This window comes from Sycon ciliatum, chromosome 12 (assembly GCF_964019385.1).
Source record: "Sycon ciliatum chromosome 12, ocSycCili1.1, whole genome shotgun sequence".
NCBI lineage: Eukaryota > Metazoa > Porifera > Calcarea > Leucosolenida > Sycettidae > Sycon > Sycon ciliatum.
Genome location: NC_088654.1, coordinates 23105754 through 23129839, shown reverse-complemented (window position 1 = coordinate 23129839; position 24086 = coordinate 23105754). Strand labels below are relative to the sequence as shown.

Genomic DNA, 24086 nt, shown 5'->3' with positions numbered 1-24086 from the left:
AGCCCCACCATTGCATTATTTTCGCTTTTTCATGATTTTTACAATTGTGTTAGAGCACACAGCACTCGATGCAACATTTACCAGTGACTAAACAACTCCGCGTCTCCGACCATAACTGCAGCGTTCCCGTGAGCCTGTTGGATTTCCGTCAGCCTGTTGAGATTATCTTCATCTCGTCACATGCGAGCCTGTGTGTTTCATCCGTATCGTGGCACAATTACACAGACACGATTTCCAACTCAGGCCGCTTCCGTTGCTCCAAGGGCTGGCGGTAAGAATTGCTACGCCGTCTGTGGCTGCATGGGAACTTGGCGAGTCGTCGTCTTTCTCCATAAATCCTGATCGTCACGGGAACAACAGCCACTATTGCCTAAAAACTACGACACAACAGTATCAAGCTCGCCCCAGCAGAAGGACACGAATGACGAGCGCTAAGACGGAGAAAGAGAGACAGGGTTAGCGAGAGCTGACTAGTGCAGGTACGCTGTCATCTCCTGAGGTGGTGGGCGAAGCAGCGAAGTGAAACGAAGGAAGATAGAACTTATTAGAAGGCATACGGAGCCACCAAAACCTATTGCCTGTCACATACTAAGTGCCATTTAGGGTTGACAGCTGTCAGCTGACAGCCTCAAAAATTTGAAAATCTGCTCAAAAAACTCTCGATCAGAACTCTGCGCACTCTCAAATGGAGCGCACAGTAAAAAACTCGGCGACGAAGAACGCTTCGTATCGATGCCCTGGACTGAATTCGGCACGTCCAACAAACGGAATAGTGTTCTCTGATATATTCTCTACGTGCTGGGTATGGTCGCGTTTAGTTGGAAGCTCAGTGCATCACCACTTTCGATTTTGAGACTTGGCCGATGGACTAGTACTAGTACTATAGTAGTGTGAGGCCATATAATACGGAGCATCAGCAAATCGAATATTCGAATGAAATTCGAGAATCGTCACGAAAAGCACTCAATCAGTCGAAACTAGGGCTTTGTTCGACTGAAAAATGCCCGCAAACAGAAAATACTTTTCGAATACTTTTCGAATGCTCCGCGCGTGCTCTAGTACACGGCGTACTACGAGTACTCATTCTTGCGCATGTAGCTACTAGTTCTTACTAAAGTACATACTAGTCCGGACTTCTTGTCAATCTTGACGCTTTCCTCTCTCTCGAACTGTGAAAAGTTTTATCAAGTGTGCATTTTGTTTCATTTCAAGTATCCTGGAATCATGGCTTTGTCACCAACTACCAGCCCCGGTATGCCTCCTGCTCCCAGTACTGCAGTAGCCCTGCTGGCGTTGTCTCGGCATCTGCGTCTATGGTGAGTTCCCCGCAGGGAGAGGGCAACTCAAAGTGTGCCAAATATTTGAGGGTCGACCTTACCATGGATCTCATTCTGCTGAGGCAGTGTAGGGCCCACCCTCACCTATTCGTCCGCGGGTCTTCTGATATGCAAGTGATAGCGGAGGAGCTCGGCCGAGATCCGCCTTTTCAAGGGGTCTCCAAGAGAGATCCTATCGCCAATAGCCTGAATCGGATGAAGCATCCGCCGCTTCGCGTCATCCCCAAAGGCAATGAGAAACAACAGCAACTCCGTTCATTGCACATGTCTAAATCCCAGTCCTCAACTGCTCAAGCTAAAAAAAACTCGATTCGAAAATACTGGACTGCGCTACATGCTGAACCTCTTTTTCATTCGAATTTTCTCTCTGATTTTCTTTTTGCCATTCGAATAATCAAATCGAAAATTCGATTTGCTGATGCTCCGTAGTCATGGTAGTAGCACGAAGAATCGCGGCACTTGGCATGGGCTTCCAAGCTTCCTGTCTGCAGTGGAAGGACCCATGGTCTGTATTTCGCACTCGTGGGAGTGCATAGGATGATAGGATGTCATGTATGGGGACTGATATTGAAATGGCCTTGAATGTGTGAAACTCATCTTGAACTTACTTAGAAGCGTAGAGCCAGAGTGAAAGAGTTATTACCAATGCACCTGTAACCACGCACACACCCGCACACTCTCACGACCCTGCATCAACACAATGTGAACATATCTAGGTCCGGGCATTGGGAATGCCAGAGAGTAGCGAAATTCCTATCGGCGAGACCGTAGAATTAGCGCATCGTTCACTGATCATCGTGGAAGGGAGAGCGTAGAAATACTGGAAGGGCCAACACATGCTCGCACCAAATCCCCTTATAGTATACACACACACACACACACCAACATCATAGCCACCATCACCACAACTTCTTCTATACAGTAGCTACGTGTATGGTGGTGAGCCACGAAGCTGCAGTACACATCCTGAGATGATCTCTAGTTCGAGTTATGACTGGTAGTTCACGATCAAACCAACGGCATGTTCCGTAAATTGTAATCGGAAAATCTTATAAGACCGACTCCAAACTACGCACACGCCAACCAGACGAACCAATGATATTATTATCATTGTTCATGTAATGCAGAGTTAACCTTAGATTTCGCATTTAAATTTGCATCCGGGCTAGCCACAAAATTTAAAATAGAGGTAGTAAAAACACGGAATATACGTGTACATGTGGGTTTGTCCAGTTGTGGGCAAAACATATAAGAAAGCGTGTACATTCATTTCTTGTTTGCGCGTTTTATCACTCTAAAGTTACTTCAAAGAAAGGTTAATTAATCACATCGTGGATAGTGCTGAGCTGTTCAAGATGAAAATAATAATAATTATAATTATGCGGATGTGAGTGTAGTGAGTGTAGTGAGTGTGGGGGTGGGGGATGATAGGCAAATCTTGCAGCATGGCTCTATCAAATGATCACACCAGCTAGCATGCATCACAAAATTATTTAGAAATCGATTACTAGAAGAGTTACTGTTCTCCTACCCTGAATTAACTCGGTGGGTTAATGCTGGACCTGCTGATGAAGTGATCCAGAGATGTGAGATGTCTGACGAGGTGTACGGACTGTTTTCGGATGGCATAAGACTCATAGCATGGTGCGCCAATAGTGTTGGTGGTGGTGGTGTGTGCTGCTGCATGCATGTAAACTAGGGAATTTCGAATTTAGAGCAGCCTCAGCCATAGTAACAGTGTACCCACACAATGGCAACACTGCACACAGCCAGGACAAAACAGATTTGAAAATGATGTCATTGATCTGCCCAGGCCATGAGTTTCAGTTAATGGTAGCCTTCGTAGACCATACTGTAAGGGTTTGTCCTGAAAGACCGTGGGACTGCGCAGCACACTAGTATTACATGATCAGCTAATTGTGCGTGTCAGGCCTGGCGGCAGCAGCGGCTGTAGCCAGTGGGCAGAGTCGTAGTGCTAGCTTGACATCCGTCATTGTCCGATTGTTCCACCGCCGGGAGAAATCCTCCGGTCCCAGGACGAACGACGTGGTTCTCAGGTCAGCGTCACCGGCGATTAGATAGCGTTTGTTGTGATGCAAATGCGGACAGGAGCAGTATCTAGTGGCAATGAATACCAGGAGAACACGCACAAAGAAGCAACATACAAAAATCGTCAAGTAGTTCAAAACCTGTACCATGATCACAACTACCTCACAGACAAAGACAAAAACCATCATTCCGTCTTTATAGGCCGGGATAGTACCGGGTGTTTTTTAGGCAGGGGGAGGGGGGGGGGGGGAAAGTTCATCTGAATTTGACACAGCACACAGCTATCACAAGGATTTCAATAAAAAACTATGCAGAGATTAGATTGAAACTAAAGCCAGAGCATGAGGAATTGGAACGATTTAAACGTACATGACGATGCGCAATGTCATTCACTACGACGTGTTTAGTGCCTACACAATGTAGGTCATGTGTCGCTCCAATTTACCTGTGAACGGAGTAGCTTGGTCTGTTGACGGACATGTACAGACTATCATTTCGATGCAAGGCAATGTGGCGCGTTGTCAGCAAGCTACCCACATCGGAATCCTCAGAGGCATCCAGCGCCTCGAGTGGCTTCAAATACAGCGGAAGTTTGCTGACCTTGAACACTCCAAATACTTCCACGATAAATTTGTCGGTCTGCAAATCCACCACTTTGACGCCAAAAGCTGCAGACATAGAGGTTCACAGTACAATCAACGTGGTCGGCAACATGCCACCATTAAATGCACAAGCTATAGAGAATGTTTTTTTGAAAGGCTAACAGGGAGCCCTTCGATGATTTACTCATGTTTCATCCGGCATTCAAACTTGAAGGTACCTACCGGTAAATAAACACCAGGGCCTGCTCTATGTCTGGGTTGTCAGTCGAGTCAAACTGTACCTAGCATCATCTTCTATACAGGAGCATCCATCGTGATTTTGCATGTGTGTATAATATATGGCCTGATTTAAATCTGGCTTTGGAATTTTTTTTCATTGCTATCAGTTTCGGCCTCATATTCTCTGAGCTGCGCTGATGAGTTCACAAAGGACGAAACAGCATGCTGTCCGCAGATTGAGTATACATGTACATGTATATGTAAATAGATTTTGTTTAAAGGCAAAGGTGATAGCTATCTATAAGAATCATAAAAATCTCAATTAACAGCACTCCTTGAATCGACATTGGAACAAAGTCTTCATTTAAAAAATATTACGCAAAGAATGAATGATGCGGAACATAAACACTTCGTTCCAATGTCGATTCATTCCAAACGCTTTTTAAGGTGATTAGATGCTTATCATACTAACCGAAGCAACCCAATCTTGACCAGGTCCACGACTGTGTACCTAGATGAGCAATTTTTCGAACCAGCAGGTGCCGGTACACATACCCTCTCAACCAGGTCCCTGAGCCTCCTCCTCTCACTTCGTAGCATGCACGCACAGCATGTCCACATCCCTCAAACTAATGAAGTGCAACTGTCATACGCTTCCTAGTTGATTAACTCACATACCGAGGCATTGTGTTTGTCTAATCAGGAGGAAAAGCAACGAAACTCGTCAAGTGTGTAGCCCGTGCATGGGTCTAAGAACTCTTTATCATGCAAAACTGGTCCTTGCTGAGCTTTGCAGTGAGTGAAAAAACACATTTTGAGTTCCTTGTCCATTGTGTATGCCCTAACTACATTCACTGCAGGTGGTCACAGAGCTGTATTGCAAGTTGATAATTGAATTTCGGACAGCTCAGCAGGGAGTTGCAAGGAAAGGTTTTATTCAAATTCAATCACTGTTCGTTCCCCAGTAGGCACCACCTGACGGTTTTTCAGTTCACGTCAGTCAAGTGTTTCAATCTGACTTAAATAATTGAGTTGTTTACACAAGTGTGACGTACCACACTGTTCCTGTGTACTTATACCCCGTGGCTATCACCAATTTCAATGAAAATATCAGCATCAGAGAACATCCACCCATACTGCCAGAATATGTATACAGTCGTCCCTCTCTAATCCGGCACTTTATAATCCAGCACCCTCGATAAACCAGCACAATTTTCAGTAGCCAAAATGTCCTCTTCATGCACATTGCAGCAGTAAATCAGATTTGTTAATCCAGCACCCTCCCTAATCCAGCAGATTTTCGTGGCACAAATGGTGCCGGATTATAGAGGGACCACTGTACTTAGTGTCCAGCAGAGGGTGGCCAGATTTCGCCTCACATTTCAGCACACGGTCTGGTAATCGATCCACCTCACCATAACCCCAGTTCACTGAGTGTGCATGCAAAGTGGCTTAACTTCAAACAGTTATGTTTCGCGACATGATCTCAAAGCCCCTGCAGTTGTCGATACCAAATGTGGCATGGTGGCCATGCCTTTGAAAGACCTGGCGCCGGAAATGACATGCTAATAGCGATGACATGGAGTTCCTGGGGTGCCTACAGAAGTATTTAGTAGCTAGCTGGTTAATTAGGTCAAACTTGGCAAATGATGACGAACGGTGTCCATACCAACCATACATATTTGGAATACACGGGAATGTGATCTTTCCAACAATTATCGCCCCCAATGCAATGCAGGACACCGTGCTGGTACAGTACATGGTAGCTCATGCATGCACACAATACAGTCTTAGACCCCCTCATACGGAATGTGCCACACAGTATGCTGATGTCAGGAGCGCCCTGAGACTTCAGCTTCAATAAAGTGCCTTGGATAGCTAATACTCGTACTCATACATGTAACATGCAGTGGGCATTACTTTTTATGAAGGACCCTGAGTCATCCTCCGATAGTCATTTGATCTTAAGCTCAAGCTCCGATACAGAATAATGCCTGATCACCATGGTTACAACTTACAACGTACATTTGCACGGCCCCGTTTCACTGTAGCGTGATTATCAACCGAGGACAGGACAGCCGGCCTGTTGTAATATTCTACGGGCTCACACATTTGGGAGAGATCCACCACTCCATATAATCAACTCACACTGCAACATACACTTACAAGTTACACGCAGTGACGCAAACAGAACACGACAGGCAACCAACCCAGACCATTCACACCTTTTTTTCTGGCAAGCCTGTTTTTGTTGTTATTGGCAACACGAATGCATATGCACGTACATGTACATACGGTTACATACCATAATCTCGCTTGCACACAGCGTCAATGACTTGCAGGAACTTGCTCTTGTTCGCTTTCCTCACGCGATGACACAGTGGACATGGTTCTAAGAGAACAGGGACGTGGAGTACACAATTGAATTACATCACCAAACTACATGAAGTACAATGTACATGTAGCTTTGTGTGTGTGTGTGTGTGTGTGTGTGTGTGTGTGTGTGTGTGTGTGCATTTGTGTGTGTGTGTGTGTGTGTACGTGAGTGTGTTTGTACGTGTATGTGTATGAGTGTGTGTGTGTGTGTGTGTGTGTGTGTGTGTGTGTGTGTGTGTGTGTGTGTGTGTGTGTGTGTGTGCATTTGTGTGTGTGTGCATGTGTGTGTGTGCGTGTGTGTGTGCATGTGTGTGTGTGCGTGTGTGTGTGTGTGTGTGTGTGTGTGTGTGCATTTGTGTGTGTGTGTGTGTGTACGTGAGTGTGTTTGTACGTGTATGTGTATGAGTGTGTGTGTGTGTGTGTGTGTGTATGTGTGTGTGTGTGTGTGTGTGTGTGTATGTGTGTGTGTGTGTGTGTGTATGTGTGTGTGTGTGTGTGTGTGTGTGTGTGTGTGTGTGTGTGTGTGTGTGTGTTTATGTTTGAATGTGTGCGTGTTTTTTAGTATGCGTGTGTCTGTGTGTATTACCTCTGACGTTCAGTACAACGCCTATAATCCAGCGGCATCACTTAAATAAAAACCTAGGGCTCACTAGTATACTGCATCTGCTTGTGACAATACAATACACACTGTAAGAGTGACTCCGAAACATAAACTCTCTTGATGGACCACCTTGGTCCTGGATATTCGCCTTGGGGACATTCGCCTGGAGGTGAATGGAAATCTTGGAGTCGCCCCCGCGGGGACCGGCATGCACGAATTTGTCTCCGAAAAAGTTATCATGGCATCATCTTATTATGTAGTATTTGTATATATTTTACATCAATTTCAAACGGGCACAGTTGCCCGATATCATGACCCAATGGCTGCAGTCTGAATGAATGCAATCGTGAATAACCAGGATTCAAGACATCTAGATGCTAGACGCCTTGCTCTTACCTACTACGCTATTCGGCACGTTCTTGCGAACACCGTGCGAATGCTTGCCTCGCTCCACTGGATGCAGTGAGTGACCATAGCATACTGGTGTAGTCAGCAAGCTAGATGACACTGTAACACAGTGGCACACAGTAGTACAGTGAAACGTTTTAGAGAGCATGTCTGAGAAAACCAGAAAAGTTGGGCTGGGCCATCTCTCCGATTTCGCTCAAATTCTGCAAGTAGGTTGCCCTTGGGGTCTAGAACAACCATGCAAAAAATTCGCTGCACGACTCACGAACCCCTTGGAACTGGGGACCACCTCGAAATGGGCCCAAATTACGACGGAATTGTGGTCCAAAAGCGGGTAATCATGCAGTTTAGGGTCCCAAATTATTTCGCACTTTCCCAGTGTTCAGTGTACTGTCACACGCGTTTTCAGTGTACTTTCACTATGCTTCTTCTTTTCTCGTGTGAAAGTTTTGTTTCCTTTGTCAAAGTTTTGTTTCCTGTGGATTCTGCCTGGCTCACGCATCATCTCTGACGGCTGGGCCGCATACGCGCAGATCAGGAACATCGACGGTGGCGTATGCCAGCACGATGTCGTCGTCCACGACGACAACTTTGTTGATCCGGACGACCGAACGATCCACACCAACAACGTGGAAAACATGTGGATGCGGGCCAAGCGCCAGCTGAAGCGCAACTTCGGCACCTCGCGAGAGTTGTTCCCGACGTACCTCTGCGAGTTCGTGAGGAGACAGAGAGTTCGCGCGGAAGACAACACGTTCGGCTCCCTGCTCCGCAGTGTTCACCAGCAGTACCCAGTCTGATCTGTCCTCGGTTTTCATGAAAATAAAGTTCATGATGTGAAAGTACACTGAAAACGCGTGTGACAGTACACTGAACACTGGGAAAGTGCGAAATAATTTGGGACCCTAAACTGCATGATTACCCAAAAGCGAGCGCTGGTACAGTATTTGTATATATTTTACATTAATTTACCCCAACGAAACTAAGAACAAACCGCTACCATGCCAACATTACCTCACCTCAGTAGTCTTCATATAATCACCACACTGAGCCATGACTACATCCAGGAAAGCGATGGCCATCATATTCAGACTGATAACACTAAATTGCATCGCTAAAATAGCCAAACTTCAAGGGCCGGCCATAACGGGAACCTTTTACAATGTCCATTTTCCTGAACCATGCACTGCAAGACAGTGGACATCGACATCTCCACTGCCGACTGGGACATATCTCGTAAAAGTGCTCCACTTTCAAGTTCTGGGAATACACAAATTTGAATATTTTCGCTTCACCACATTGCAACATGGCCAATTTCCAACCCGACGACGGAAAGCGCCTCCTCAAGCTCCAACACCAGGCACCACTCCAGACGCCAGTACGCCAAACACTGCAGCGTTGTCACCCCAGTCTGACAAGAAATTTTCACTGACAACCCTTGTCACTCCAAACATTACAACAAGCACTTCCTTCCCTGAGCGACTCGAATTATTTCACTAGCAGCTAGCAAAGCTAAAGCTCTGCGTGCATGCAGAAAAATTGAACAAATCTCGATTTGTGTGATCTATAAGCACGGCATGTTTGCGTCCTGAAACTGGCCGTGACCCGACCACCGCGTGACATAGAGGAACGACGGATTTGATCAAGTAACACGTGGTTACCAGGTTAGTTGTTCAACACCCCCCCCCCCCCCCCCCCCCCCCCATGATCAACAAGGTGAGGTAGTGTTGGCATGGTGGTGGTTTGTTCTTAGCTCCGTTGTATCGCCGTCATATTTTGGGCCCATTTCGAGGTAGTCCCCAGTTCCAAGGTGTCCGTAAGTATTAGTTGTGCAACGAATCCTTTTGGAAGGTTGTCCTAGACCCCAAAGGAAACATACCTGCAATATTTGAGCGAAATCGGAGAGATGGCCCAGCCCAGCTTTTCAACCAAACTAGAGAAATGGGAGAGAACGTAACGATTGTTCGGATTAAATCTGGTTGGTAATTGTCGACATCCTCCTAAACATGTTTAACTTCGAAGTGGGACCATCGACTCGGCAAAGGATACGTTTTGGCCGAATAGAGAGACAAGAGAAAATGGGTCTGGTTCCACGATAGACTGCAGAATATCAATGTTCAAGTATCCGTGTATCATTTGAATGGTGTTTGCCAAGACAATGGTCTTGGTTGACATTTTATCCTCACCTAATAAGAGATGCTAAAATCAAACCCAACCATGCCCTAAAAACCTTTTCACGGTTGTTGTTGTTTATTTATTTTACATCGCAAGGCAAACGGGCAGTTCTGCCCAATATTATGGAAGCGATAACAGCCAGTAAGAAGAGTCAGAAATGAAGAGAAAAATAAAGGAAAATAAAAATACGAAAATGGAAGTAGCAATGAGGGGAGGCAGGGTCAAGACGAGCAGAAAAAAATGGATCTCAAATTTACAAGTCGGGTCATCGTAGCATGATTCTATCGAGCCTCATCAGCAGGTTACGAAAGCCGTTACATTTAACCGAAGTAAAATACGCGCAGCATGCGTTTGAATTCACGGACAGATACTATGGACTTCATACAGTCGGGCAGGCCATTCCAGAGTCGGCAGCTGGCTAGAAGCGGTCGGCATGCGCCAGAAGCACTGTGGGCCAGGGGGAGGGGAAGGTTGCGTCCCAATTGACCTCGAGTGGTCATGCCTGTCGGCGGGCCTTGCAATACAATTCGGGACGACAACAGCTCACTGACGATTCCAGAACGGATTCTAAATGTCAGGAGTCGGAGCTTGCATTCTCCTCGTTCCAGCACTGGGCAGACACCCAGCCTGGTGTACAGGAGAAGAGTGTGGGCCTATGGGTGCTCATCGGCCACGCAACGGATGCAACGTTTATCCAGTTTGGCTACTGTGTTCCGCTGCTCAGCAGACAGTCCTGGGAGAAACGCATTCGACGCATATAGAATATCCGCCATAATCCGGTATGACAAGGGCAGAGTAATACAGCATCACCTGCCTCACTGTTAGGCAGTGCCGGATCTGGCGGAGGATCCGCAGCTTCATAGCCGTGCGTCGGACGATAGAGGTGACTTGCGGTGACCAGCGAAGATTTTCGTCCAGAGTGACTCCGAGGTTAACGTAGAGACTCGGTTAGACCGAGTTTTCCGCATCAGTAGTACCGCCACCACCAGCTCTAGTAGCAAAAATGCCCTTCCGAGTTTAAAAAAGTCTTCGTGCGCAACGTCTGGCCTTTTCCAACATGGCTTCTTGTGAGACTGCTCATAACTGCTCATAATACATGTACTGACACAGAGCGTCATACACGTACTTCCATGTAGATCGACTGGGAAGATGTTACCAGAGTAACCAGGCATCTCTGCTTGGTACATAATTTGTCGTAAACACGTGTAGGTTAAATGTATTTTAACTAGAACGTCCATCCACCTGTCAGGCTGAGTACTCGAGCCTGTACTGTGCCAGGACGACATCTAAAGGATCACGGATCATAGACTTACCCAGCACAATTACAAGTTGGCACAGGTAATATCTCTGAGTCATGACTGGAGTTCTTTGTCCACTTGACCCACTGCTTTCAATTAGTATTAATTGCTTTAGGATACATTCCTGGCACTATGGCCACAGTGCTTGATCCGGGGAAGGTGACGTTCGTCATAATTATAGCCCCAGGACTGGACTGGTCAGCGATGTCAGCGATGACTAGCAAGTCACCGTTACAAGGAATGTCATTTACCTATTAAGTATTATTAGTCATTGTCATAATGGCGTGACTAGTACGTCCACGCAGCAGGATGTAGCAGGTCCAACGCTTGGAGCAAATCACCTCTTCATAATCGAATGACCCCGATCATCGGTCGAAGCCGAGTCACATGTGCACGTGCGTGTGTGAACTCGGGAAGGAATCGCCATCTGACAATGACGAGCACACTGGAACATAGAAATGATGATGGGAAACTATGTAATGCCATCATGGCATGGGACAAGTTAGAAAGGAAGAGAAGATTAGAAAACAGGGAGAGCAAGCTTGAAAGAGAAGTTACGGGATAAGAGAGAGGCTGAATGGAAGATTAACACACAAATACAATCACACAGGACGAATAGAGGACGGATAGTAGAGACTGGAAGACTGAAGGAAGAGGGTAGAGATGTGACCATAGAAACACTTGCGATCAAAGAAACATATGAGTCATATTGGGTATTATAGTAAGTTCAATGTGAAGAAGACATCTTGGGAGTTTCCATATTCTCACTCCCCTGATCGTGCTATGAACAAGTAGCCATTAGCAACGAGATGGCCATGAGGCTCAGTTCAACAAAACATGTATTTGGTTGACTCGATTCCAAACGTTTCTACTCGTCTTCGGACACATTCTCGACCCAAGGAGCCATATTTGGTTTTAATCGTGTAGCTAGGTATCCCTCCTCACAGCATGGTGCCAGTGGTGTGTGTGTGTGCGTGTCTAACAAATACACCACCTGTGTCGCTGGGTAAGGTCCGGATCTGGGCACGTGATAACGTGTTGTAATGCAGCGGAAATTGTTGAAACATGCATAGCAGCGAAATGTGCATTCACTGCATCATCGTCTATCTGCATGTCAACACTAACTAAGAACTGTTACTTGAGCTCCTGCATCTTGGAAACTTCATCGGTATACTGCACTGCTGTACACTGGTTCTAACATTCAAATATTGCTACAGATGACTTCAAGGATGACTACTAGTACATGTAGTCGGAGTGGCAGGGTAAATCCCCTCGCACGTCCGGTCCTATTTTGGATGGGTTCCACCATAGACGCAGGTTGTGTTGCAATGGAGTTTATCCTGGTCATTGTAAAAGCAGAGCGCATACATATACTTCAAGACAAGTGTCACCGGGAATTATGTGCTGATGTTTCCAAAGTTTCAACTAACTTTCAACAGTGTTAAACAACAATAGAGAGCTCTTTTAAAGGAACAACCCACATAAGGACACATGCAAACACAACTACAAACTGCTGAACAGAGAACGAGAGATGCACGCGCACGCAAATAAATAAGTGACTCTTTCCGCGGGGCCTAGTCTAGAGTTTGGAATGGTAGAACATGCAAATACCGTTACGGGGGGCATGCACACAAATAGTCATAATATTAATTATACATAATTATCATCATGATCACTTACAGTATAAGAGTGCAGCGACAGCGAACAGGCTCCGTGCAGAGAGTACGGGCGACGATCGCTCCTGCGCGCAGGATGGACTCAATAGTGCTGCTCTACTGAGTTGCGTGCACGTGATAATGGAATCCATGGCTAGGACAATTCTTGCGATGACTGTCAAACTATGAGAGCGACACACGAACAGCAGATACAGTTGCAAATCTGTTACTCGCTGTTACAAAACTAAGCTCAAACTAGGGGTAAAGTTCGACAAGCTTTTCTCAGGAACAGAATCGGTATGACCGAATTGCAGTTCGCTTCTTTGTTTTATCTTGAACACCGTGCTTGCTGCGTCTACAATGTAGGTAGTACGAGGGCTACGGATACTCTATCTGCCATGAACCCGTATCTTGAACGCTGCAAGCACAGCTGGCCTGATCTCATCCTGTACCCAGCTCACAATCGCACAGCAACTGTTCATGTTGTTACAGCCTCGGGGAGACACGCTTTGATGAACCTTTTAACGTATGAAGGGCCCCGGACAGCCTGCAGATCACATCTCCTTTGTAGCTGTCAGAACGGGTGATCTATATTTAGAATTCTTAAGTCACACAAGAAGCATGATTTCATACTCTTGATTCTGAGCTTCATGCGTGAACATCGCACCAAAGTGTCCTGGCACTCATGTTGCATGATTGCACGGTAACCTCCCCCTTGGGATAATCCACTACATGTACATCTCCCTCTCGCAAATCTGCGAAAGTGTTCGCTCTCGCACTCAGAAGTGGTCACAATTTGCCATTACAATCACATAGTATGCATGTACTTCAAAGTAAACGTGCCGCATTCTTCCCCATCATGGACGTGAGGGCGACTAACCTACGACAGCTGAAGCAACAATAGCGCTAATCACTGATCTACTAACTTGTGATCCGCTTGCTTCAATCAGCTGTCAGTACCCTATCGTGATCGCATTGTTTTCATTACAACCGCTACTCACTTCGATATCTCTCAAGGGTATATAACAGATTAAAAACAGCCTTTAAGTTACCGTAAAGGAACTAAATTAGGAAAGGTGAGACAAAACACCAATCAACATTGTTTCAAACCGTCAATAACACCATCAGTTGACAGGATAGTTCGCGGTTAGAACATCGCTGACCTTTTCAAGGGTTCCGGTGGTGACGGACCACTTTTCTTCACAATTTTCAGCCCCCGAACAACATGACTTGTAATGAAATTACAAAGTACTCGTTTGATTAGATGGAACTCTAACCACATTATGCACTTTACGTATTGCGTATGGTGATAATGTCACCCCAGCCCGCACTGAAAACAAGGGACAAGCAATACTCTACTTCTTTTTCTATACTTTCCCACATGGTACTTAGGGAACCACAGTAGACACACGTAACAACCGTAATGTAACCCACCTGACGTTTTCTTCAAGTCGTCGGAGACTCAGGTCCGGTAGTTAGCACGATAACACCTTCAAAGCTTGAGATCACTTCGCTTTCCCCTTTGGGTTTCTAACATGCAGCCGGACCCGCAGGTGAGCAACTGACATGTCTATAGCATCCGTTCCCTAAATAATGACTTTCCCTTGCGGTCTCGCAGTATGTCGGTAGCCTCCATGGAGAACAAACATACAGAGCTCTTGCCTGCTATATTTAACGCGCATTGCGTCCAGAGCCAATATCCCCACGCCGGGGTGCCTAACGAGCAGAATGATGCGCCGCCCAGCCGCAGCAGCTGGTTAATTCGCCTCTCACACGCAATGCAACTGCCCACCATATCCACGCTACACACATATGTACCTGGGCAGCACACGCAATAGCGTTTGGAAATATACAGTGGCATTGTGACCTGTCCGGAATCCGAATAGCGAGCAAGAATGTTTTGCCGGTGTATCGCAGTTGGATGCACAGCATGCGAGCACACAGCTGTGCATTACCAAGGCTAAATGAGAAAGGAGTTTGGCTGCAGGGTTTTGGGCTTGGTGCACACACCATCATGTTGTTCGCGTCTCGTGACGCAAACGATGGCGTTTTAGGGCGAACAACAATGCACTCTAGTTGTTCTCTAGTAGGTACGGACAGGGCGTGAAGGTGTGAACATACCCATTATGGACATGGTCAATGAAAGCCGGAGCTATTAGGTACCAACACCTAGAACACTCGATCTGCACGACACGAATGATTCCCAGCGGGAGAATCTATACTGTAACACATTGGCTCTCCAAGGCCAGGGGCCAGAGTTAGTAAGTGAGTCCACTTGGAACCCCCAACCAAGACGGATGTGCAGAACATATACACAAGTTACATCACAGTGTATAACCGTTCTTACTTCTGTTACCATTCTGCACTGCATTCTCCGATAGGTTCTCAGCGGGACATTGTTTACTGCACCAGATCAATACCGGCGTTTTGATCTGCAGCTATTCTCCTCGCTAACTCCTGAACCTTTCACCTCACCAAATGTCGAGGTACCTTTACTGGGTGGCACACAATCCCCGGTCAGCTAACTTTTTAGAACCTTCTCAGGTCTCATTAATAGGGCTCTGAGTCACTGGCTTAGCCGATCGCAGTCGCCGCAGTCGAACTGGTCACCCCAACGGCCAGACAGAGTCTATGGAGGATGTTTGCACTGTGAAAACTAAATGTTTGTTCGACACCATAATTATAATCATATATGTCAAGAGTGGAGAAGAAATACAGCAAAATTCAAGTGATGTATTTACAAAGTGTTCTTGTAAATCGGTTAAAGGGAACTATCTCCCAGGGAAAAACACAGCGAGCTTTGCTCGATGGCAGACACTGGTTCAAACCAGAGAGTGCGTTCACCATGTGAAATACTTCCTATTGACTGTTTTCTCATTTTCTCAAGTGCAGCTTTATCGAGCCACACTTTTTATTCTATCGCCATCATAATATTGGGCATCAATGCCCGTTTGGTTTGCGATGTAAAATAAAACTTCAAACAAACAAACCATGTAAAGTAACAGTGAAGTTGCACATCCGCGTTACCACCGGCTTACGATTGTGTTGAGAAATACAACCAGCTACCACCATTGAGAATCTTAGATGAGAGGATGTGAGTATTACTACTCGAAGTCACACCCCGATTTAACAGGTACATGACGTAAACGTATTTTTGGTGATTAGAGGTTTGACCGGCAGATATTGAGTTATTCCACATCGTGTGGGATTCCTTCGCGGCCTCAAATACAACAGCTGTTTTCATATCAATCCTCCTTGGTCTATTGGATACAGCTGAGGCTCAGCATATTGAGCAGGGTAAGGTTAGAGCGATATACACATACTCGTGTCTCCTAATGTTTCATCTTGGAGGGGGGCTGCTACCCACAGGGTCCCTCAAGACCAGAATGCCTTCTCACTCTCACTCCCACTCTTTACGCTATGTCCATCCCACAACATGCGACCGGTGTTCAGACTATTCTGTAGCGTTGTAAGTCTCGTGCTCAGAGCAGCACTAGTTTATGACAGTACTGTAGTCTCAAAATGAGCCAGGGTACATCTCAGTTCTCACCGACGCTGCCCCTCTCAGCAGTACTGGGCTGTACTACTATCTTAAAGTTCATGTCACCTCCCCACTGCCGAATCTTGACGCTGAGCTGTATGGAAAACCGCAGTTTCGTGTTTGTCTTAGCGTACTTCACACACTGCAGGCGCGTATAATGTCGTTATTGTAGTCGCAGGCTAAAACTTGTAAAAAGAGACGTTCACGTGTTTCCAGGTTGTGTTGCCATTGCTAGTACAAATGATTATGACTTGCGACGACTAGATAGTCAGAAACAGTTGTGGTCATGCATGTATTACTGCAGGTAACCACTGGACACTAAGCGTATTTGGCAATTACCAAGCAAACCAGCTACAATTTGCTATCCTTGGTTACATGCATGTCTCCCTGAACCCTCTTGGTATTGTTTCTATACACGGGTACACGTAATGGTGTAACTACATGTTGATTGGTTGACAGCAGCATGTTACAAGGCGGAGGGTGCTATTCTATCCAACACGGCTTACCTAGACCATGTAACTACAAGCCATGTACATAGAATATCCCTTGATAAACCTGTTGCAATCAATGCTACTTGTACTACTGATAGATTGGTGATAAAATGGAGTTTAGCCATCATTCATTTGAAAGCAGCAATTTTTGCAGGATTCACAGCTAAGGAATGATCCACACGTGGAGACGCGTGAGCCCATGCCCCCCCCCTCCCTTCCTCACACATAACCCTCTATTCACCACATCCACTTCAGTCAGTTGTCTAAGGTCCGACTGCTCACGCTGCGGATAGTGCTCTATGTCCAGTAGACAGAGCCGGTCATACAATGATCACACAGCAATGTCTCAACCAAGTTCTTTTCCGCCGTTACTCAGAGTAACATCAGATAGCATGACGTCCAATTCAGCCATACATGTACTAGTAGTAGCACAAGTATGCATGACATGTACATGACTGCAGTGCCAGTTCTACTAGACAGCAGTCCTTTCACATGCCTTCACCACTAACCTACATGTATGTTTTCTGGTCTGCGCCATTATGGATGTTATCCGAACAAACTATTACTTTTCGCCAACGTTTCACGTCTCCTGGGCAGCCTCTCGATCACTCACTACCAAGAGGAAATACAGGGGTTGTGGTGTTGGGAAGAGGGGGAGTGGGGGGGGGGGGGGGGAGTTGGTTGATTGAGTGATGTATTTAAAGCGACCAGTTGAGCTCCTCGAGTCAACTGACACAGATACATGTAAGTAACCTGTTTATGGCTAACGGAAGGCGTGCACCAATGATATCAAAGCCATTCATGGTGGTTCAAACACGCAGCACATGGGGTAATACCGTGTGCGGTGTTTCACCGCGAATTGAGCTGTGTCGGTCAGCCCATACCCAACTCACTGAAGACATGAAACTGCAGGACGCGACAAAACTTATCTCGAACACTTACTACAAATGAGAATTGCCTCTGAGCAAGCTTTGCATTATCTACTGTACTAGTATTAGAAGTACAAATTCATTGACCACTAATCACTACCCTATATGTAAGCCAAACTGCACAGATTTTTCCGAGAGTAGGCGAGTGGAGATCTGAAGGGTGTGGCAATAGCACCAAATAATTGCACCGGGCTATTTTGGCACTATCAATCATCATGTCATCTTGAGCACAATCACGTACAGGTACATTGTACCCAATCAGTCTTTCTTTCTTTGGACATGTATATTCTCAATGTAAATCACGATAATACAAGCAGGCACTGGGATTAGTACAGAGTTCAACTTACCTTGTATCAACGTCTTGGATGATTGATGTTGATCAACTTTGAACTAACTGCCAATGTTTCTCTTTTGGCCAACCTTCTTTCTCTTCACGTTCAGCCTCACCTCTATCTGCCTGACTAAAAGTCATTTCGGAACCCTTTATACTCTGCATGCGGTATTACAGTAGTCAGTACAGCATTGGGTGTCGGCGCTCCTATGTAGACAACTGCTACACGAGTACATGTATACAAAGTCACACGGGTAAAGGTAGATGGTTAGCACTCACTTCTTGTAATGGCCAGTTCTCCCGCACTTGTTGCAGGGCATGCTCACCATGGGATTAGCGCACCCAACGCCATGACGACAATCGTGTAGCCAGTGCATGTGACACCGCAGAGCTAGCACACTCGCTACAAGTGACCTGAGTCAAGCAGTTCGGTGAAATCGTGTAGCAGAGGCTAACAAACACAAGCTGCCATCGCTGCTCCAAAGCAAAGCCCAAAAGCCAATTCCAGTCCCTTTTTCGTCCAGGAATCATGTGTCAAGCGCCGGTGGCCATTGCATGCGGATGTGCGGTGAACAAGCAGTAGTACATTGGATGTGTCTACTCCAGTTTTAGTACTCTGGTGTGCGCAGAACGCGCAATGGCTCTCTCCTGTGAACTCCTCTCTGATATCCTGCTCAGCACGCGATTAGTTGCCCCGTGTCAACCCAGGCTCTAGCCTCTTGACCTCCTTCCTTAGTCTCATACTAAAGTCGGCAGCAACACCCACAATCACTCCCTCCTGTAGCATAGGAATGACCACGTGAAAGTGTCTTCATTCCTCTCTATTCGACATGGGTTCGTCGCTAATAAGGAAGAATCATGTAGACTTGAAACGGGTGGGGATAGCTAACTCTGAAGTTGATGAGGTAATGAAGACTAGTGAATACATACTTTTCGTGCACTCCGTACAGGACAAACATGTCGAGCCAGTACCCAATGTGACAAAATCACACAGACTTAACTTAAGGTCTACAGTCACACGCATACACCGGCTGGTAGTGCCTTGCCTAACAAGGTGAGGGGAATTGCACACGCACTGTGATCAGCGCAAAGAATTTTTTGGACTACTTCCTCCGCCTCTTGATTGAAAATGTCGGCACAGAAAACAACCCAGACTCTCGCCATGCCATGCCAGTCTTGGAACGACGTACTAGCACTGGAACCACCGCGACGACGCGGTGTACCACACGCAGACTATCGGCCGACTCAGTTCCCATGTGCGGCACTGACAACTGCCACCTGTCAATGTACATGTACAATGTATGTAGCACAAAGGAGCCGTTGAGCATGAGTGTTACCTACACATCCAACATGATCAATGTCTATTGCTGGGTAGTGGAGAAAGGAGTACATACGTTGAATAAAGGAGGCAGAAATAGGCTAATACTGTCCTTTATGGTCTCAGTTTACCTAACCTGGGCCCCAGTATGTTACACAACAGTCACACACCCCAGCACCTTCACGTCCTTTGATCCTATGCATAACTGCACACACAACTACATGTATCACATATTTGCGTCCAGTGGTGTGTGATACATTGCTCCAGGTGTGGCACGCTCGAATACTGGCTTAGTTTTCTGAGTATTGATTTGCCTGTGGCACATGTGAGGTGAAGGTGACGCACAGCATTGCCTAGCCGTGAGCAAGATGTCTTGCCAGGGTGACGAATATGGGTTCGGTGAGATCTGGCGAATCGTGCCCAGAGGATGCAGAAGGCAAGCGCGTCTGCTTGTTTTCTTGCCAACGTAGCAGCTATGAACCACAGTGTATTGAATATTGAGTATGAATTGTCCTTTGCTCGAGTTCGTCTAGTGAAAATGACCAACTTATCAAGTTACGCTGATCACCAGCAATCGTGTTGTCTGCCAAAAATTGCTGTAATCGCCCGGCACAGGCCCACTGCTCCTGTGCTGTCTTGCGCCGCAGAGCGGAAGACCGACCCATTGTCATGGGTCAGTTTCGGGGTGTGCGCGGATATTGGCCTTCCCCAGTACTGAGCTGCACGGAGAGACAAGACACCAATCACCTCGAACAGAAGTCACAGAGCAGCAAACTAACTTCACGCAGATCTTTCTTGCGGCAATGCGCGAGAGTTCCATCAGTGCAGCATGCGAGTAGTTCTATGCCTCCCTACTGCTTCGCCCCTTTAATGGCCAGTGTGGACAGATAGTAGCAGTAGTACTAGTAGAATCACGAAGTGCCAACGCTGTGAAGCTCGCAGCTGGCGCTTGACAGGCGCAATGCGCGCAGTGCGGTGAACGCAGCTGAAAAAGGGTTAACACCTTCGCACCATCCCTGCCCTCCAGATTGCCTCCAGCCAGCGCTCCCACCACTGACATCAGGAAGCTGACAGTAATTGTGCTACTCTTGATCCCTACCAATACTGTACCACTGTTCCTGTTGAAGGGTTTCAGAAAACGCGTGACGTCCCGTGGCAGATTATCACGTTCCACTATTGTAAGAAAAATTGCCTTCTAAAAACCCTACATTGTACATCGTATTAGGTTCACCACCGAGCCAACATGTACGTCAATAGACCTGGCTCAGAGAGCCATACGCACAACGCAGGTTGAATGGCCCTTATCCTGGATGCTATTCTCAGAAAGGATCAAAACACTCAACCTGTACCTGTACGTGCCATTTCTCGACAGGAACATGTGTTTATAACTGCTCCTGGCCAAATAGCTGCGGCTAAGCATCATGATCTTTCCTAGCCACGAGGGTTACTCCAACACTGTTCATGTAACACTCCACAAGCAACATGCTGTATATGGTAGTACTTGGCGGAGAGGGCATACTGTGGTGTATATATTTGCGCCCTTACTGTTGCCGAGCTGCTCCACCAAAACACACTTACACCAAGGTACGCAGGGCCGGCTTCTTCAGTTTTTTTAACAAAACAAACGATTCCTCCTCGTTACGGTATGCATACACTTTCATTACTAGCCGCAGACAGTTTCTAATGTACTTCTGCAGTCGACCTTCGTATCTTTTGTAGTTTCTAACAAGCCAAAACCTGTTCCTAAGCATCCCACTGGGAAGGCACAGCCTGTAGGTAAGATATTGGCATTGTATCACCTGTATCAAGCTGCCTGCAATCGATGTACATGACTGTACATTGTCTTGCACATCCTATGCCAAGATCACTTCAAGATCACTTAGTAGTAGTAGTAGTAGTAGTATTTATTATTTTACTAGGGCAATCCCCACAGACTGTGAGTCTTTTTACAGGGTACCCGAGGTAAGTGCGTGAAATAGAGCTGAATTAAGAAAGCCGTAAGTGCGTGAAATAGAGTAAAGAAGAAAGAAAACGGTGGCTGCATACTATGCCATTATGTGTTGCAAAAAAAGGCTCCGGCTAAGAGTACTGTTGAACATTGCAAAGGAGGCTGCCTGGCGGCATGCTGCTGGAAGCGAATTCCACTTCAATCGCAATGGCATAGTACTTCCCAGAGCTTTGTCAACTATGTTTACCAAATCTCCTATCTGTTATGCATATCCGTATTGGCTCAAGCTGCCCATGGAAATGAAGACAATATCACCATGGTCAACATAGTGATCAATTTCACCCCGCTGATGCGTTCTTTTCTTCCGATTATTATGTTCAAAAAGAGGACCAAAAGTTTACAAGTTATCCGTTTTGTCCAACACTAACGGTTATAAGCAGAATACTGTTGAGTCAAAAATGTGCAACAATTAGCACAAAACTGACTGATGAGATCACGACATTCAACGACCTGATGCTTAGCTGCATCACGTCTAGAATGCGCAAACCAGCAGCCTTCCAACTTGGAAGGTTCTAAGTTATGAAGTAACGTAAGAAAAGGGAAGGTGAGCGCACTCTAGACGAAAACAAGCTAAACATCACAGCGAACTAAGAATGTTAGCTATGACGAGATGGTGATGAAGGACGAAGGACCACGGCACAGGACAGCCACAGCTCACTTCGGAAACGCGAAACAACGACCACCCAACTTGGGAGGCTCATGTTCTCAGAGATAAGCAAAAGAGGGGGGAAAAAGGGGGGTCATTGTTTCGCGTTTCCGACGTGAGCTGGGGCCGTCCTGTGCCGTGGTCCTTCGTCCTTCATCACCATCTCGTTGTAGCTAACATTCTTAGTTCGCTGTGATGTTTAGCTTGTTTTCGTCTAGAGTGCGCTCACCTTCCCTTTTCTTACGTTACTTCATAACTTAGAACCTTCCAAGTTGGAAGGCTGCTGGTTTGCGCATTCTAGACGTGATGCAGCTAAGCATCAGGTCGTTGAATGTCGTGATCTCATCAGTCAGTTTTGTGCTAATTGTTGCACATTTTTGACTCAACAGTATTCTGCTTATAACCGTTAGTGTTGGACAAAAGGATAACTTGTAAACTTTTGGTCCTCTTTTTGAATTTTAATCCTTGGCTCTCCATCCGAGATTATTATGTTCTTTCCTTTTTCTTTCGTTTTCCTTCTCTTGCCACGGCCGGCTAACGCCTCTTCCTTTGCATTGGCTTCTGCCATTGGACGGTGAAATACAATAAAATACATCACTAGGCCAAGATGTCGATAACAGTTCAGGCACCTTACTACCCGATATTCTGAACAATCACACAGGGTCAAGACAGTGACTACATCCCTGGTCACGTGACTGGTAAAGCATACACAGTTCCTCAAATTGGATATTGGTTTAGAGTATGAAGTGGGTTTTGAACCTCAATTCGGACAAATAAATGCTTTCGGTAGCCAACGGCACCGTTCCACCTGAGGTGACCGGCACTGACTGCATTAAACCAGGATTTAGAAGAAATTATTTTTGAGTACCCAAATGTACATGCATTAGTGGCCTGAAACCTCACCCACCACCCTCTTTGAGGACCTGCAATGTTCCTCCAGTCCCAATGTCGTGGCTTTCGATGAGAGCAAGAGTACATACATGTAACTCTTGATTAGAGGCATCGCAGTAGTGTTTTTGGAGCATTATGAATAGCACTATACGAACATTTTCGGAGCATTATCCACTGGACCCTAAACGCGAACCATATTTAATATTATTAGTAAAAGTTTGTACGAGAAGTGTGTGGGTACAGTGAGGGCTGCGTCCCACCCGCCTGTGTGGATTCACAGGAAGTGTGAGTTACGAAGTCTGAAGAAAATGTTGAACGGTCTCTGCTGGGATGACGACTACACCATAGCTCAGTGGTTAGAGCATCGCTGGCTACAAGCGAGGGTCCCTGGTTCGAGTCCTGGTGGTGACAGTCAATTTTTTCTTCAGACTTTTCCCGTTTGTCTCATTCCCTCAAAACCAGTTAATAGTTCTTATTTAATATGGTTCGTGTTTAGGGTCCAGTGGATAATGCTCCGAAAATGTTCGTATAGTGCTATTCATAATGCTCCAAAATTACCCTGTAATGCTCATTATAATGCTTCAACAAGGGCGATAATGCTCTTGGTTTGGAACAAAAATGGAAGAAAGGCTGCACATTGTCAAACTTCCAGGAAAGGATGCATTTAGCAGATCTGCCTCTGACGCTGCTACAATATCTCTCACGAGCTCCACCACTTCTTAGCACTATTATGACATGATCGTGTCTCCATTGGCTGCTCTCCATTGCAACTTTGATGCAGGGCTGTGCCTGAATAGTGGGTGTATCAAATCTTTCTCCTTGCTTATCCATGTAATGAGAGGTGAAACCATTATTGCTGGTGATCATTTTGATGCTGGAAGCTTATCATGGGAAGTGGTATTCCTGCCTGAAGATAAGCTGTCACTGCTTCCACTCTGTGCAAAATGTCTTCATCTGAAACAGCTCACGTGAGGCCAGTTCCTGAGAGACGATCTCAGATCGAGATCCCTCCCATTTGCGGAATCCTGTAAACACGTGGTCAGAAGTTAATTTGCCGCTCTACATCCTCTGCTTGCGCTGTCTTCTTCTCCTGAGGCTCCGTGGAGACAAATGGTTGGCCACAATACTCTTCTTTTCCGATAGCACTTGACTGTAGGCCTTGCGTTACAATCGTTCACGACGAACTGTATGTGCTTCACCAGGAAAGTAAG

General features: G+C 46.2%; 1 protein-coding gene across 1 annotated transcript; it reads right to left on the bottom strand.

The window, feature by feature from the left end:
* Positions 1-2314: 2314 nt before the first annotated feature.
* On the bottom strand, positions 2315-18903 carry LOC135828305 (uncharacterized). Its single transcript, XM_065340753.1, has 6 exons — positions 18029-18903; positions 12746-12903; positions 7581-7691; positions 6513-6599; positions 3832-4054; positions 2315-3455 (listed from the first exon to the last, which is right to left on the bottom strand). The coding sequence occupies exons 2-6, from the start codon at positions 12870-12872 to the stop codon at positions 3251-3253; spliced, it is 753 nt and encodes a 250-aa protein (XP_065196825.1). The 5' UTR covers positions 12873-12903; positions 18029-18903; the 3' UTR covers positions 2315-3250.
* Between the last annotated feature and the right edge of the window lie 5183 nt (positions 18904-24086).